The sequence below is a fragment of the Anabas testudineus genome, chromosome 1 (genome assembly GCF_900324465.2).
Source record: "Anabas testudineus chromosome 1, fAnaTes1.2, whole genome shotgun sequence".
In the NCBI taxonomy this organism is placed as follows: Eukaryota; Metazoa; Chordata; class Actinopteri; order Anabantiformes; family Anabantidae; genus Anabas; species Anabas testudineus.
Genome location: NC_046610.1, coordinates 14,494,785 through 14,512,408, shown reverse-complemented (window position 1 = coordinate 14,512,408; position 17,624 = coordinate 14,494,785). Strand labels below are relative to the sequence as shown.

Sequence of the window (17,624 nt, the reverse complement as noted above, 5' to 3'; positions counted from 1 at the left end):
ATAGGTGAGATGGGCCATTGTCTGTTTTTCATTTTGCTGCATCATAATTCTTTATTAAGATTTTGAAATGAGCAGGAGCACTGTATATGTTCAATACTAAAAATCATGCTCATAAATACAACTTGCCTAATAATTGTGCACTCAGTGTATATTCATGCTAAAGCGTGTTGGATTTGGAACTGATAACAGACGATAGTGAGCCTTTTTCCACCACAAACATTTTAGCTTGTCACAGTAGGAACAACAAAGATGATACTGCAACATTAACTATGTCTGTGTTTGGTGTCACAGTGAACCTATGTGCACAAAGCTAGAATACTGAACGTGGATCAGCTGAATGGAATCAATTAACCATCATTAAATTTAGATACCGCTGTGTTGCTCTGACCACAATTAAAATGTCACAATATCAAAATCAGGTGAAGGTAACATGTTATCATTGAAAATGATTTAGCTTGTCACAGAACAAAAAACACAGGTCTTACTGTGAACCTGAACAATAGTCTGTTGGATGAGTACGTAATAAACTTGATATCAACACAGAGAACAAGACTCTGTGAGACTTACACAGTGTGTGTACTCTACGTGGAGCTTTATCTAATACCGACTGTATTTGTGCGCTTGTGTGTTTTCGTTCCTTCAAAATATGAGCTCAGTCAGATGAAAGTCATGTCAGGAAAGTTAAGCCAAGGCCAATGCATCTGATAAGCCTGCACACACACACACACACACACAGTGAAGGACAGTGGTTATGGTAGTGATAGTAAGGGTACAGCTACACTAACAGGCCTAGATACATTTACTGCCAATATTTTACTCATTCAGACTTTAGTTTTATTTTTGTGGTCTGTTTTACATTAACTGTGCCTCGTGGTTTCAAAGGTTTTGAATTAATCAACCATCTAAAACTGAAAACACTGAACTTTATGTTTCTGTGAAACCTCTTCCTATAAACATAGGTGTGACTTTAAATAAAGATCCTTGTTCTAAAGGAACTGACCTTTAGATTTTTCTGTATTTCAGAAATACAGAAGTAAGGGTCATAAATTACATTGGTGAAAGGAACTCATCCATAGATTTGTTGGAATAATAAAATTTAATTTCAATTCAATAGTGAATATATTGGTAGATGTTATAACAGAGGACATGAGGTTGGCTGGTGTGAGGGTAGAAGATGCCCATGATAGAGTTAGGTGGAAAAGGATGATTCGCTGTGGCGACCCCTGATGGGAAAAGCCGCAAGAGAAGAAGAATTTCAATTCAATGAGTCACCAGAAAAAAAGAAAAAGAAAAACATCTGGAGCTGCTGTTGAGAAGTGACGTTCAGGAGCTGCTGTCGTGGCCCTCCCCTCCTCCAACATCTGTTAGCAGCTGGTTTTGAGTTGCTGTAAAGATCTAGTGGTTTTAAGAAATCAGGAAACCAAGCGTGTCCCCCCCCCCCCCCCTTTTCCTCCACATGGAGCAAAGACTTCGACCTCCAACACTGGGCTCACTGTGGAGAGTCAGTTAAAAACCACACTCGCATATCTGTGCCACGTTCCCTCCTAAAGGAAACTGTACATTCAACATGTTTCTATCTGCACCGCCGCTCACTTACAAAGTAAATATGACAGATTTAACGTACCCGATAAAGAGTGCCTCTATCTACTCACTAGCTAAATACTGAACAAAATATAATCCTGTGTCTTTTTTTAATTATATATATATTTATGAAACATTTCTTCTTTTAAATTCAGATACCATCATGTATTTGTGTGAGGCCTCCTCCTAGAGCTCAGCTGGAGGAATGACATCAGTTGACTTTATTGGAGTTTAACACAGTCAGCTAAAAGGTTTTATTGTCCCGAGAGGATTCAAATCTGACAGGAGTAAAGTGTATGCTACGTTAAATTAGTGATTTTAGTAGACAGAGGATTCATCACTGGTGACTAATCTTTCCAAAAAACAACAAAAAAGTTAGTTCCTTCAGCTATCACAGCGAATATATCCCAATTTATCTGGACTAAGAAAATAAATCAAGCAAAGGCTGCTGTTATTTTTATTATGGGGTAACTTGCTAATTTATTTTCTTGCTATAAATTGTCATAAATTAGTAAAAAAATAAAAAACAAAATAAACAAAATGCTAATTACATATATAAATTGCTTTTAACCATTCAGATTAATAGTCCACACAATAACAAAAAGCAGCTAATCGTCACACTTTGGAGCCAAAATCCACACTTTCTGACAAAATAGTTACAGATACTGTATCGATAACGTTATTGTTGTATCAAGCAAAACAAGGTTCACTTTCACTGTGGTTTATTGTAATAGTTCGGAGTTCCAGCAACGATGTCACAACACAACACAGACACATCGTAATAATTTAGTGGCGAAAACATTGATGCTTTGGTTGCATGTTCTTCAATCTAGTAACATAATGAGAAAAAGTACAGTACTGAACTTGCGAGCTGTACACGCGTGCATCGACATTATACTCTTAAAAAAAACTCTATACAGTTTATCCAACACCATACAGCCATCTGGCATTCATAAGCAGAGAAGAGCCACTGTCCCTCTGGTCCTTTGTCTTGAACTCAAAAACAGAAAAAGTGCCAAAGCATGAAACAGTTCTGAAATCCTAAAATCACAACACAACAACTAAAAGAGAATCGATTAAAGTTACAGTACTCAATGATGAATTACAACCTCATGGTTCTTTTAAGTCTACAATCAACAGTTATAAGTGCTCATACTGGAAGTGGAACAAGTAAGCAGCAGCAAGGCGGAGTAGGCTGTTTTCATACTGTATCATATGTACAATATTGGAGAGTGACCAGGCCTCGACTCTAATAAACCTCAGCCAAATAACTGTGGCGAGTTGCTAAAGAGCTTCTGAGAAGTCAGGAAACACCCTGCGCCCACAGCTGGCTGGACTCCCAACCCAAACAGTGAGCCCCGGTCACAAGCACGTGATGTACACACACCTTGGCAATCACAGTGGCTCCGCAGTGGCTGAGTGCTGTTAAGACACATCACCAGAGCGAAGCAGAGCTGAAACATCGGGTTTGTTTATGCAGTGAGGTGAGGACGATGAGGCGAGGGGGCAGATGCTTCAGAAACATTTAATAAGTGGTTTATGATGCAGCAAATGTAAAGTGTTTATTAATGTACTTGCCACAAACTATAACTCCTCCATACATGTAGGCTGGTGTATAGATAGATAATTATTGTTAGAATAATATAAAATACGTCTTCATAAAAGAAGTTATAGCTGCTGACGAACACTATCAATAACCACCTGAAGATGTCCTTTTAGCTGTGTATTACTACACCGTAGTGCATCATAAACCATTTAATAAATAGTAGTATACGACCTACTTACCTTGAAGAAAAGTGTTACTGCTGTCATTGGCAGGTAAACAAGGCTTCAGCTCATTTACAGAATATTTTCAAAGTCAATTAATAAAATGTAACAGCACAATCAACTTAGTTGAAATTCTCTCAATATAGATTATTCTGATAATTACTGAAACAGCGTTAAAAATATCTTCACTGTGCAGCGTGTTTGTTCTTGATTGTGGTAATATACTGACATTTTCATTATTGTTCCATCTCTTAATCCTGGATTTTTCTTATTAACGATAATTTCTTTTTTAATCTACTGTGCACATGTAAACAAATGAGATTATTATGAAATTCATTCAAGTAGTTCTTCAACAGCTGCACACAGACAAAACTCTTCTTAAAACGGACTAAAAACTCTCGTTTCTCACAAAGAAAAAAAAAAGATCATTTGATCCCTTAGCGTTCAGACCTTCAACTGAGCAGCAGAGTCTAGTGTATTTCATGGTTTATCATCATAGTATTACTGTTTCCAAGCAATGTTACAGTACAAAAACGTTCTATTTTAGTCCTCTGACTGAGGCTGGATGGAGCTGACGGAGGCATTTTTTAGTGTGTATGTGGTTCTTGGTGAGTTGGTGGAAAATCTCTTTCTACCCATTTTTCTTCCACGTCACAATACAGTTCAGGACTCTTCATCGGTGGCACTGGCGGAGCGCTCCTAAGAAATGAAAACAAGAATTTCTAGAAGATCACAGTAGTCTTTTCTCTGAAAATGTACTGGACTGAGAGACTGATACAACTATAATGGTGCCTCATTTTGTCCACTCGAGCATTTGCGGGAAGAAAAGTTTAAAAATAGCCTTTTTTTAATCCAAATTCCAAAACCAAAATAAATCTGTAGTTTCTCACGACCTAATGTTTCACCGCGTTGTCCTTAACTGAAGACTTTCCTGGTCAGGATCAAGAAGCAGAAACTATTTTAATACACTTTGTCTGTTTGGTGTCTGCAAAAACCACAAATGTAGAAACATGTGACTAAGTCAAGATTAGAAAACTCCCTCTCTTAGGGACGTGTATCGACAAGAATCAGGAGATAGGACATGATACAGGAATTACGATTCAATAAACTGCAATATAATGCAAAAAAAAAAAAAAATAAAAAATCTAGTCATCTAGTGGTCTGGGGTTTAAGCTCAACACTCTGAGCCTCTGTCTACCACAAATCTGTGCCTGTAACTTATTCATTAAAAATCAGTATACTGTATAAATACAGTATCCCACAACACAATATAGCAGTTTGATCTACACGACTTATATTTGACTTCTCCCACTCTCGTCCAATTTCCTTGTAATCAGTGATTTTCCCAACATTAGTAGTTGTGAAAGAGACAGAAAGAGTTACCTCTTCCTGTTCATCCTCAGAGTCGTCATCACTGACGACAGGCTTGGCTCTGGTGCGCCCCGTTCGTCTGCTGCGCGCTTTCCCTCGATCTCCGCCTTTGTCCTTCCTGCCCAGACGGATCTTCACTTTAACTGAGCGAGCTGCAGATAAGCACACACACAACATCTTTGTACCATGATTAAAATTAATACAAATGTAATGAAAAATGTCTGCATTGAATATAAAAAGTAAAAAAAAAAAAAATGCACTGAGGTGTTGAGAAAGTGGATGTAGCAGCACAGCTGACAAACATGTTAGAAAAACATACAAACAAACTTAAAAACTGTATAAGTATAAGAACTGTACATTTAACTGCTGTTAAATATACAGTGGCAAGAAAATGTATGTGAACCTTTTGGAATTTATTTTGGTTTACTAAATTTGTTACAATTCAGATTTTAATCTAGATGAAGATCAGATCACATTTGCTTCACACGTTCACATACTTTTTCTTGCCACTGCATGGTTAAAGACATTCTCCTGTGTCTCACTGACACACGCTTACATTCGGATTCTGATCCTTCCTCCTGCTCTTCCTCCTCTTCTTCACTCTCTTCTCCATCGCTTTCCTCCTCCTTCTCAATCTTCTGCCTCAAACTGGTGAACACTGACTGGAGCACGATGGAGTCTTCATAGATCTGCTCATATAAAATATAAATATAAAAGAAAATAACCCAGAGCAACAGTAATGTTTCAGTGTACAGGGGGAAAAAAAAGAGGAAAAAAACGACATCTTCCAATATTAGGCTCTAACTAAGCGCTTTATGTGTTCCTGACTGAACGTGTCACCGCTCCGTCTCACCAGTGATCCCTCCAGGTTGAACGTCTGCGCGTTTTGGAAGAGCAGCATGACGTCTCTCTCCAAGTCACCCAGACTTCGGTAGCGATGACTTCGAATCCTCTCCTAGATTTGGAAAAGAGCAACAGACACACCTTTTATATAAAAAAAAACTCACGTCTGCATACCGATATGTCCGTCTGAATAACTCTTTCCTGAACTTGCCTTGATCTTCCTGAAGTCCACAGGCTTGCGGATCAGTTCGTAGTACTCTGGCAGCTCTTTACGAGACGGCAGCTGGATGAACACCTCACTCAGCTGACGCCCACTGGCGCTACAACATGTCGCATAATCAAGATGATTACACGTCTGTTAATATCTCAAACTAGAGATCCACCATATCATATTTCTCCTCAATAGTTCAATAAACCTTGACTGTTCATTAAAAGTGTTATTTGTTACAAAACCCTAAAAATGCTGAGATTTCACATATTGTCATTTAATCTATAAAACTCTGGTTGCAGCAACAACACTGCACCAGTCACAAAATAGAGTTTATATATATACACAAACAGCAAATACACAGAACTCACAGGTTCTTCCTGCTGTCTGCTGTTAATTCAGCTAACATTAAACTCTAATTGTGACGCTATGTACTGTATTTTAGTGCAGAAGATATTGATTGATTAACAAGACGAAGAAACGTGTCACATTCAATCAGAAATTGCTCCTCTGAACAGGTACTTCAACCCTGGATGCTCAGATTAAACGTCTAATGCTCCACCAACTGAGTCATTCAGTATGTGATCATGCTTTGCAGTTCACCAGTGGGCACATTGTGCAAGATATGGTAGCACTTACTGGGAAAAGGGTTTAATTTCCATATGACGATGTTCTAGGTTTTCATCAAATAACTGTGTAAGCACTTGTAAAAACTGTTTGACTAATTGACTAATTTGAGACTTTCCTAATTTGCCACTTTTTACTTTAAGTTGGAATAAACCTGACCAGTTTCTTTCGGGGAAGTATTTTATCTCGACACAGGCCATGACCGAAGCTTGCTCCTACTACCTGTCTTTATACTTGATCACAGCGTCCACTATCTTCTTCATCTTTTTCGTGAGGACGGGCGGGTTGGGGGACAGTTTCTCAGCAGGTGGCCGGCCCCTCTTCCTCTGCCTCTTCCCATCATCATCTTTGTCTCCTCGTCCTCGTCCACCAGAGGAAGACGATGGTCCCGGGAGGTCCAGATCGCGGTCCCTCTTCCTCTTGCGGGTTGTCTTTTTGTGACGAACCTCTTCCTCCATCTCCTCCAGGGTGCCCTCCTCTATTGCCTGCATGGAATAAACAGAGATGTGAGAACTGATTTTTTTTTAAGGAGAGCAAATCATTTCTTTGCTTGTTTATTAGTACTAGTTCATTTTCATTGCTGTGCTCGTCTTCCATGAGACCAACAACCTTGAGCCACTGCTTCTCAGTCAGCGAATCGCTGTAGTCCACCTCCTTTCGCTGCCGAGAACCTCGTCCGAACATTTTCTCCTCTTCCTCCTCGCAGGTCAGACGTTCGACCTCTGCATCGTCTTTCATGATCCAAGTAGGCAGCTCATCCTCCTCCATAAGGCGAGGTTTTCGCCGCGGGTTACGGGCCTCTTCGCGACGCCGGTCCAGGTCCATGCGCTGGGGGACAGAACAAAGATGAAGGGAGAGGATTTTGATCGAGTTAGATCTGTAATCCAGGACTGAGACGCAGTTTAATAGTAAAACACAGATTTACCATGAACTGTTCAAACTCCTCCTCACTCCTGGCAATCATCTGGTTGACCGTCTCGTCATCTGGCACCTCATCCTCCTCCTGAATACAGCAGACACACATTGGCAAGCAGAGCATAAGAAGGCACACTCTTTAAAATTGTGTGTTGCTGGTGCACGCACACACATTCATGCGTAGACACACTTCTTGACCCCAGACCTCATCTTGTTCCTCGTGCTCCAGGATGGCCTGCAGGAAGGCCCTGCGCTCGTGGCTGGAAGATTTCTGATCGAACATCCCGGCCTGGATGACCTTCTGATCCACATTTAGTTTGTACTTTGCAGCTGCCAGGATTTTCTCCTCAACACTGTTGACCGTGCAGAGACGCAACACACGCACCTCGTTTTGTTGACCAATTCGGTGGGCTCTGTCCTGAGCCTGCAGATCCTGGAGATGTGATTGGGAAGGAATAGAAAACTGATAAAAGGTTCAAATGTCTATTGTTTAGCGTCCACCAGTAACTAACCTCTAACTGAAAGGTTTAAGTGCAACTCTAAGTTGGTATCAACTTGATTTGTCTTTGGTAGAATACAATACGTGTGCATCCCACCTGATGTGGGTTCCAGTCAGAGTCAAAGATGACCACAGTGTCAGCAGACTGCAGGTTGAGGCCCAGGCCTCCAGCTCTTGTGCTCAGAAGAAAGATAAAATACTCAGACTCTGGGTCATTGAATGTCTTTAGTAACATTCCTCTGTCTTCAGCCTTTGTGGTGCCTGTGAAGTAGGGGAAGAGGAAAAGGAGAAGAAAAACAGATGAAGAATCATTTAAGTTCAAGGTAAAGCGAGACAGAGTGTTAGGATCGGAGTACAATTTCATTTCCGAGCAAAGACTTCAGGATGGCTCTCATCCAGACCATACCATCCAGACGCAGATACTTGAAGTTGCGGTACGCAAAGTAGTCCTCCATGATTGTCATGAGTGAGGTCATCTGACAGAAGAGCAGCACCTTGTGGTTTGTAGCTCTCAGCTTAGGAAGGATTCGATCCAACACTTCAAACTTTCCGGATGCCCGATACAGGTCTGGACTGACACAAAGGAGGATAGAAAAGGTTACAAATGGTGTGAGTGTGCATGTGATTTCGACCTGAAGTATAACTAGCACTTACCCCTGAACTATCCCACCAGAGAATCCTAAATGTTCAGAGAACGATTCCTGCAGAAAGAGTAAAAAAGGATCAAGTGTTCTGGTCACATACACGTACAAACCTGCCACCTCCACAGTGTGTGGACCCTCACACTTGTCATATTAAAATTTTTCTGATTACTATTATCTATGTATTATCATTAGTTAAAATCTTTATGCACATCCATACTTACCCATATGCTGCTCAGCACCTGCTCCACTCTGCTCACATTTCATCACGTCAATATACACATAATTCAATGTCACCTCACTGTCACCGCTGTGTTCCCTTATTTATTTTTATAAGTATTATTATGATCATTATAATTGAACACACTGAAGTTTTTCCATAACCCTTCTCAGTGGTACCTCTATCTGCTGGAACATGTAAGGGTGGTTACAGATCTTCCGCAGCTGCATGATGGTGTTCATCAGCGTCTTTGTGCCGCCTTTACCCTGATAAACACAACAAGACAAAATATGCAGCCTTTGTTTCAAGGTTATTTTTCTTTCAGTCACTTTTTATTTAAGAAGGACCATTTGAATGGTCAGTTACCAGCATTATTCTCTTAAAGAAAACTCCACAAAAGTAATTAAATGCTACAGCAAAGGTTCTCAAACCCACTGCAAAAAGAAAAGTTGACATTGAAAGATACTGTAATATCATATCATATTACTTTAAAACAAGAACTGTGAAGCTGCACAATGCTTTACCTGACATTTCTAGATACAATAGCACTTCCTTTTGTCTACTACAAGAGTATTTTTTATTTTACTATTAATTTATATTAAGTAAGTATTACAGAGTTTATTCCCTCACCTTCTTATCTTTCTCCGATCCATCAGTCAGCAGGACCCCCTTGGCTTGCATGTGTCTGTACAGCACCCTCTGAAGAGACGACATGTCACATTTGATCACATATTCGACCTGAAAGAGAGAAAATAAGGTTGGATTAATAAAACAAGTGGACATACAGAGCAAGAGGTACAGAAAACTAGGGCTGCATGAAATGGTTACCAGCTTTAGAAACATTACAGTACAAACAACGCTGGAGACACAAGGGGATTTGTTTCTTATTTATCTGGACATCACCTGGACCAATCTTTGTCTGTATGTGTGTGCGTGTATCTGCTGTGTGTGATGACAGACGCAAAACATGCCTTCTCTGGAAGCTGTGCCTCAACTTCCTTCTTTAATCTTCGTAACAGGAAGGGGCGAAGTACTTTGTGAAGACGACGGATTATCAAAATGGTCTCCTCCTCATTAAGGTCCACCTGGACAAAAGAAAGAAAATTTTTGTTGACACTTCATCTTTCCTGATTCCTATTTTGCTAAACAGCAACGTCGCCGAGGCCTCCGCACCTTCTCTCCAGTCATGGCGAAAGGAGCGTTGAACCACTGCTCGAACGTGCTGCAGCTCTTGAAGATGGTAGGCAGGAGGAAGTTGAGCAGCGCCCAGAGCTCAGGAAGTTTGTTCTGCAGCGGCGTCCCTGTCAGCAGGACTCGCCGTGGGGCCAGGTAGTGGGTGTTCAGGACCTGGGTCAGTTTGCAGTGGTGGTTCTTCATGCGGTGGCCCTCGTCCACAATCATGTACTTCCAACGGATCTGGTGGAGATGATGTAGAAGAAGAAGAAGAAGAAGACAGGAGACAAGATGAGAATAAAACATTTGGATAAAGCAGGCACTCTAATGCCTTAATGCTTCTGCCCATACAACAAACCAAAAACAGAAAGTTCTCATAAGGAGGATTGTCACAGTTTTGTGGTGGCCTGCTCCACACTGGCTCAACCCAGAACCACAGCCCGGAGCCACCACACGGGGAAACTCTTTCCTGAACTGCAATACCCACCTGGCAGCACAGTCAGGAAGCTACAAGAGTGCATAGCAGCACGATGGCCACAGAGGACAGTGGGAGACGTGGTTTACAGGCGGTGGGAGTACCTAGGAGAGAGCTGAGTTGCAGCACAGGTGGCGGTCAGATTGGCCGACGAATCAAATAATTAGCAATTACACTATGTTCGCCTGGAGGATTTTGTGTCCCTCTGCTTGTGTTTGCCTGTAAAGCTCCACTCACCTTGGCCAGTACTTGTTTATCCTTGATAATGTACTCGTAGGTGGTGAGTAAAACATTAAACTTTCCACTACGTAGTTGGGGAACAAAGGCTCTTCTGGCTGCAGGAGACCCCTGAAAACCAAAACAAACCACAATTACAAATGTAAAAAGAAATAAATCATCATCTGCTCCAGTGCAGCAACTTCAGCATGTGATTGTTCAGGAGGTAGCAAACATTCAGTTTGTGTAGTGAGGCAACAAAAACCCACCTTGTAGGACACTTTTACAACTGTAGGTGCCCATTTGTCAAACTCATACACCCAGTTGGACAGAGTTCTGTCAATGAGAGGCAGTTTAGCTGTTATTCAGTTAATTTAGTAGAAAATAATTTTGTCTAGGTGACTTTATGTTGAGAGACGATAAACAGAAAACACTCAAATCAAGAGTGGTCGCTTACGACAGGGGTACAATGATGAGGTAGGGTCCATTGAGCCGTTTGTGCTCCATGAGGTACGTGATGAGGGCGATAGTCTGGATAGTTTTTCCCAGACCCATCTCATCTGCCAGGATCCCGTTCAGGTTGTTGTTGTAGAGGGAGACCAGCCACTCCAGACCTTTAATCTAACAGATAAGAGAGGAGTTTCATGAGAAGGTGTCAAACATGAAAAAGTATTTCCCGGAGCCGCTAAGACTTGTCATGGTCACAAATTTCAAACATTTCTTTGTGAGCAGCTACACAGAGGGATATGATATGATTGATTTACCTGATACTGTTTGAGTTGTCCATTTATCAGCAAACTTGACTGTTTCTCTACCTTCTCTGTGACAGCGTGAGCCACAGAGTAATAGGACTGGAGACCTCGGGCAAATGCTGCACCGCTATACTCATCATCCACATCCTGCTTTGCATTTCTGCAGAGCAAACACAAGAGTTTTGAAATACCTCATGAGAATGTGCATTTTTCGTCTGGGTGCCCCTGAGAATATAAATAATACTAATATGCGTTTAAGAGCACAACTCTGTAAGGACTCACTCAATGATATGTCGGACATCAACCTCGGACACATCTTCACTGTCGGGGTCTGTAATCTTTTTCTTTTCCTCTACTGGAGCAGCTGATGGTTGTGGTTCCTCCTCTTCCTCCTGCCAGATTTTGGGAACAGCAGCTTGTCAGTAATTGGAGCAGTGAGTAATGGAGTGGTTTGAGAAATGTTGAAGAGACAACCTACTTCCTCTTCCTCCTCCTCCTCGCTGTCCTCACTGTCAGAGCGGGGAGCCACTTCATAACTGGACAAAATACACACATGCTCAAAATAAAGTCTAACAACAGTTCGAATATCTCAACATTTCAGTTGTACAAGTCGCTCTAATGCACCTGTACATGTAGAATCAAGTCGTACTTCAGAGACACTAAAGCATTAACATGAATTTCATAACAAGTCTAGTCATGCAGATATGGTCTCACCCCGGGTTCATCTCCAGCCAGGTCTCCAGCTGTCCAGCTTTAGGAGCGTCCACCCCTGTGAGGATGTTTCCACTGTCCACATGGATGACCTTCACAGGCAGGTCACTCATCTGACTCGTCTCATCCAGAGGCTGCAAGGGAAAGAGAAATGAATGTTTTAGAATGAGTTAGTTTTGAATATGCTGGATTAAAGGTGGCTGATGAAATGATGATGCTACATGAGGTTACAATGATGCTGCCACATCATTTGCTATTAACCATTGAGCAAATCATGTTTGAATACTGGTTAGGTTTTTACCTACATTCTCTCTTTAGGGTTTTGTCCTGATTATGACAACAGGTGATAACAATGGCAGCTCACACATTGTTGCAGTACTTCACTGTTTTCATGTATGGTTCCCTGGACTGTAGCTGGTAGAGTTTAAATGTATTTACCCATTTCAGATTGGCATTGTTCTGTGGTGTGTATAATGTGCTGTTGTACAATTGTAACGTGTGTTAGTGCTGCTTTGTGCCGGGTGAAATGCAGTTGATCAGACTGTTGCACAGCAACAGTGTGTTGCTTCTATTTTTTGCCATGTCAACACTAAAAGCAAAACACCACCACTCAAGGTTTGTGTGAAATTTAATCTTTGCTTTGTTTAAATAACATTTCTGTAGCGACCATAGAGAGCAACAAAACAAAGAATCATGTTTTACTACGTGACTCGGAACAAATGCTTTAACTGCATTTTCTGTTTGTTTAAGTTCATCAATACAATCTTTATGTCTGTATACTGTAGGATTGCCCTCGGTACAGCTGCTGTGTCGGCTTACCTCTCCATCAGGTCCCAAAGCAGGAGTCTGACCCTCGGCATTCTCCAACTGCAAGGCCATATAAAAGTGATTAATGACATCATATACAACTTGTTGTAATAGGTTCACAAAATTCACAAAAAAACCCTGCTCCACGTATAGGTCAGATTTAATTCAGATACTGCTGATGGAGAATGGGTAACCTGCTCCTACTGTTTTCCATACCTTCTTCTTTTTCTTCTTCTTCTTCTTCTTCTCCTTCAGAGCCTGTGCAGCTTTGTGAGCTCTGACCAGCTCAGTGAGGTTGGCGACATACTCATCAGTTTGCTGCAGCAGGTAGGCCAGGCGCTTATCTTTCTTTTGGTCAATCAGTTTACGGTATCCCTCTTCATCCTCAGCCTAAGAACACAGGCACATACAGTGTTTTTGAGAGGGTGTGTATGCAGTTAAGTGTGTAATCTGCATTGTGCCACTATGGATTCTTCTTACCATAAGCCTCCTCATCCTCTCTTTCTCAATACGCTCATTTTCCTTTTTCTGCTCTCGTTCAGTGTTGGCATGGTAGGTCGCCACAGCTTTGGTCAGTTTCTGCATTTTGCCAGTGATGGAACGGTGGTACTCTTTAAAGTCTTTGGCGTGCTGAAGGATGCTGTTGAGGTACTCCTACCGTAAAAATAAAAAAAAAGAATGATGACAGTAAAAAGTCCATTCAAAACATCACTTTTAGTCTCATCGCTGGCAACGGCACAGCTGCATTTGTCCACTACCTGATGCTTCTGTCGGCGTTTGCGCTCTTGCTCAATCTTCTGCTGTTTTTCCAGTTTCTCGGTGATGCGAGCCTCTCGCAGAGATTGACGCTTGCTGCGTTTGTAGGCCTTGGCATCAAGGGCAGTCTCTAGAGCTGTGTCACGACGCATACACACCACCACCTCTTGACGTAGCTGTAGAAGGTCCAGGTCTTAGATTCACAGTGGAAAAATGTGATGCTGTGAAGGTTAAAGGTGAAGGTATAAAATTAAACTGTACATACCTGTCTCTGGAAGTTCAGTAGTCGAAGGGCTTTGAGCTCTATAGTAGCTTTGGTACGTAAATCACCAGCCAGAGAGCCTGGCAGGTTCTCCAGTTCAGCAATACGATGGGTGATACGAGCCTGTAACCTGAGCAACAACAGTACTCAAATCAAGTTGTTTCATCATTAACATGCTAGTGAGCTGAGGAAACAGCAGCACACTGATAAAACTGAATAAAGCAAGACATAAACTTTATGATCAGTTCAAAACTGTTTAAAGCTTAATTAAGTCTTAATCTTCCCATGATGAGATGAAAAAAGTGCATTCCCAAAAGCCCTATTGTACCTGAACTCCCTTTCCTGCAATATCTCCACTGGGTCGAGGCCACAGGGTTTCTGAATCGGGGTTATTCGGTTCTGCTTGGCGTGGTAAGGCATCATGGGGGTAGGCTGTGCTGGCTGGCCGGGTGACTGGGTCTGTGGAGGCATTACTGGTGAGGCAGCAGGGGGAACTGGCGGGGGAGCAGGAGAAGGACGCCCAGTGGGTTGAGGGGGAATCAACTTTTGGGGTGCATTCGAGGGCGCTGCTGCATTCACCATGGGCCCTGTAGGAAGGAGGGAGGAGTCAGGCAATTGAGAATATGAAATTTGTGTTTATTTGACGTATAGTTAAAGAATTTTTTTAATTTTTTGGTAGCAAAATTAAAACCACAGCGTGAGATACACATTCCTGCCGTTGGTTCACACTGTTTTGTTGGCGCTGGTAAGAGGCAAATGTCAACACACCAACAAAAGTGAATAGCATGAAGAAGCCAACATATTTGGTAGATACACACTAACAATACATACTGTATGTAGCTTTTGTTTGTTTACAAAAAAAACAACAAAAAAAACACACTGCCCTGGACCAGAGTCCTGTCCTTAAGGGGCTCCCAGTAGAACAGATCAGGTTTCACAAGCTCTGATAAAAGCACCACATGACTACTTACCTTCAGGCCACGACTTAGGTGGACCATTTGGGTTTTGTCCCTGTATCCCAGCTGGAGTTCCTGATGGACCTGGGGGGGGCATGTTGGGACCCATAATACCTAAAGAAACAAAAAGGGACACAGTCTCTTGAGTCTCAAATCATATTTATCACACAGGCTTTTAAAAATTAATTCACGGTACAGTACCAGCTCCAGTTGCAAGCACGGATTCAATGTCACATACAGAGATAAACGGAATTCCTAACATCCTCATGAGGGCTCACCGTGAGGTCGGCTATAACCTGAGCCCATTGGGCCAGGTCCTGGTCCTGGTCCTGCTGGTCCACCTCCTGGTCCACCTCCAGCTCCAGGAGCCAAACTGGGCATGGGCTGCTGCATCCCAGGCATGGGCCTCTTCCCTTGGACAGCCATCTGGAGGTGGTCTGGCAAGGGTTGCCCCCGGGCCAGCATCTTGTAAGCCATGATCTGGGCTCTGAGTTGGTGGAGTTGGTTCTGGTTGAATGGAGTTGGGCCACCAGGACCACCAGGAACAGTAGGCCCACTAGATTCAAGACCGGAACCGAGGCTGGAGATGCTGGAGCCAAGATTGGTTCCAGGACTGGGTCCTGGTCCCGAATTCACTGGAGGGCCGTGTCGATTGTTGGGTCCCAGAGTGTGCTGGTCCCCACTGGGGCCATCTAAAGGTGTAGAGGTGGAGCCAGGGCCACCAGAGGAGGAGGAAGAAGAGGACGATGGCATAAGAGGACCAGAGGGAGGACCATTTGAAGGGACGGGGCTGGAGTGGTCAGAACCACCTAAAGGAGAGTGGTAGCCTGAAGACCCAGGCAGACAAAAACCAGTGCACAAGTTTACTGTCTGTTCCTATAATAACCTAATGATATCTGGGTCGGGATTCTGGTGGGGTTTTCTATTGTGTGTATGTAATTTATGAAATCAAAACAATATTGTTTCAAACATTTGCAACACAATTCATGGATCATTACACGGCTTATGAAATGTAGCTTAGAGACACTCCCTATGAACAAGCAAGGTCACACGTGCACATGAGTACAGACACGCCTGACTTAATAACACACAACCTGCCTTACACAGCCCTGGTAAAGACTGAATTGCTTAAGATGAGTACCTCCTTGTGAGTGCTGGTCCAGAGGACTAGGTGGCGGGCCCATACCACTGTGCCCGCCCTGTCTCATAGACAGTCCCTTCATCTGACTGAAGCGGCTGTCCTCACTCATGCTCTTGTCATGCATGGCCTCCATTGGCTGTGGGAGAAATTAAATGATGTTCAAATAAAACACAGAGCCAACGGCAATGATTGCTTTCTCAAATATGAATGAGCATATTGTCTGAAACAAATTCAAAACGGGTGAAAGTGAATGTACAGTTATAAACTTTAGACAGTGCTTTGGAATTAACTTCCATTTGGCTGTATGATGAAATCTAAAGATCCTGTTCCTTTACAAACTACACGGTTAAACTCCCTAATCTGGATATATCTCACATCTCATTTTGTGAAATATGTATTTCGGAATATCTGTTTCCAACAGGACTGGAAGTATGAACCCCCACCACAGGTAGACGGCCTCAGCGGGACAGCTGGTGTTTGTGCATCCTTACTTTATGCAGAGCGTGCATATTGTCCTGGCCGTATCCAGAGGGCCCAGGCTGGGGGTGTCCAGAGGAGGGAGGGCCTGGACTGGGGCCCATCATGTTGTGAGAGGAGCCTGGGGAGGGCCCGGGGCTTGGACCCAGCATGGCCCCAGGGGAAGGACCTGGACCAGGAGAAGGACCTGGGCGAGGGGTGCTTCCCATGGGGGGATCTGGTGTGGACATTGCCCTGGATGTCCTGCCCCTGGATGAGCAGCAGGGACCTGAAAGAGAGTTGAGAATGACAGCGAAGGTGAGAGGGAGTGACAGACGGCAGGAAAACTCTCAGTGCAGCTGCAATAAAAAGGAAATATGCAAAACATATTTATGTAAATAAACATTCATTTAATGCTGAAATTAAACAAACCCTTAAAACTCTCACTACAACTATGCTTTTTTAAAAATAAATTCAAAATCTTTGCAGGATATGTTGAATTTTGTCCAACGCCCATCAGGTTGTAAACTCTCCATTCTCCTGCTGCGCTGCACCAAATCAGCCGTTGCGCGCATTTGCAATTACAGCTGCAGGGTCTACCCCTGAACTTGAACTGATCAAATACAGTAAATTATGCACGAACCAATGCTACTGAGAATGTCCTCACCCAGACCATGGAAGGGTGTCTCGTTAAATATAAAAAAAAAGGGGAATGGCGGACTGTGCTTGAGCGACTGACCTACCCGCATCACAGGACAGGCAGAGCTGGCTGGATTCCTGCGCTCCCGAACTGATATTTTGGGGGAGATGAAAGAAGACACAGCAGTCGCAGCAATTAGTCTACTCACCCTCTTTGTAATCTGCCTTCAAGGGTTGATTTGTTTCACCGACGTGGCTCGAGCGCCCCCCTCCTCTGCTCCTATGACCGAATGTCTAGTCACGGCTGTCCTGCAGTGCGCATGCGTGCGCAGCGGCAGCAAGGCTCTGTTCACCCTGCATCAAGTCCGGAGTGTAGATGCAGAGTAGTCAGGTACAGGTGTGCGCAAATGGGTTATAAAGAGCGGATTTAAAAAGAATTAGGGCGCGATCACACAATCAAATAAGACACATTTTAGAAAAAGCGCCAATAATAATCCCAAGCTGCAGGCTGTCCATACAGACCATTGGTCAGAATGAGCACACCTGATGAATGTAATGTATAAATGTGTGTGAGAACAGTGATATTTCTGCACAATATTCAGGGATCA

At 42.9% G+C, this 17,624-nt stretch overlaps 1 protein-coding gene and 1 long non-coding RNA gene across 5 annotated transcripts; one reads left to right on the top strand and one right to left on the bottom strand.

Moving 5' to 3' along the window:
* Window positions 1-2,152: 2,152 nt before the first annotated feature.
* Window positions 2,153-17,537, bottom strand: LOC113162204 (transcription activator BRG1). Of its 4 annotated transcripts, none has more exons than XM_026360228.1 (34): window positions 17,226-17,537; window positions 16,413-16,666; window positions 15,922-16,057; window positions 15,059-15,607; window positions 14,796-14,894; window positions 14,153-14,411; window positions 13,828-13,954; window positions 13,565-13,738; window positions 13,287-13,460; window positions 13,023-13,196; window positions 12,819-12,866; window positions 12,003-12,133; window positions 11,767-11,824; window positions 11,571-11,680; window positions 11,301-11,448; window positions 10,994-11,157; window positions 10,806-10,872; window positions 10,558-10,668; window positions 9,846-10,088; window positions 9,644-9,757; window positions 9,303-9,410; window positions 8,852-8,938; window positions 8,466-8,512; window positions 8,218-8,384; window positions 7,909-8,072; window positions 7,485-7,745; window positions 7,323-7,400; window positions 7,007-7,225; window positions 6,620-6,882; window positions 5,774-5,882; window positions 5,573-5,674; window positions 5,276-5,408; window positions 4,732-4,871; window positions 2,153-4,047 (listed from the first exon to the last, which is right to left on the bottom strand). In XM_026360228.1, the coding sequence occupies exons 2-34, from the start codon at window positions 16,626-16,628 to the stop codon at window positions 4,012-4,014; spliced, it is 5,016 nt and encodes a 1,671-aa protein (XP_026216013.1). In that variant the 5' UTR covers window positions 16,629-16,666; window positions 17,226-17,537; the 3' UTR covers window positions 2,153-4,011. The 4 variants fall into 4 exon arrangements, with proteins under 4 accessions (XP_026216013.1, XP_026216014.1, XP_026216015.1 ...); XM_026360229.1 differs by having other exon boundaries at window positions 7,518-7,745; XM_026360230.1 differs by lacking the exons at window positions 10,806-10,872; window positions 10,994-11,157; window positions 11,301-11,448; ... (12 more) ...; window positions 16,413-16,666; window positions 17,226-17,537 and having other exon boundaries at window positions 2,154-4,047; window positions 10,333-10,647.
* LOC117152877 lies at window positions 12,565-13,118 on the top strand. Its single transcript, XR_004463388.1, has 3 exons — window positions 12,565-12,614; window positions 12,785-12,884; window positions 13,062-13,118. It is a non-coding gene; the product is annotated as an uncharacterized LOC117152877 (long non-coding RNA).
* Window positions 17,538-17,624: the final 87 nt, after the last annotated feature.

What these genes read in the sequence shown, in the direction of transcription:
- LOC113162204 (XM_026360228.1), bottom strand. Translation starts at nt 16,628, where the DNA reads ATGTCCACACCAGATCCCCCCATGGGAAGCACCCCTCGCCCAGGTCCT. An exon ending in ATAAACAAGTACTGGCCAAG is followed by an intron (nt 10,089 to 10,557) that starts GTGAGTGGAGCT and finishes CATCTCCACCAG; the next exon opens with ATCCGTTGGAAGTACATGAT. An exon ending in AGGCACAGCTTCCAGAGAAG is followed by an intron (nt 9,411 to 9,643) that starts GCATGTTTTGCG and finishes TCTCTCTTTCAG; the next exon opens with GTCGAATATGTGATCAAATG.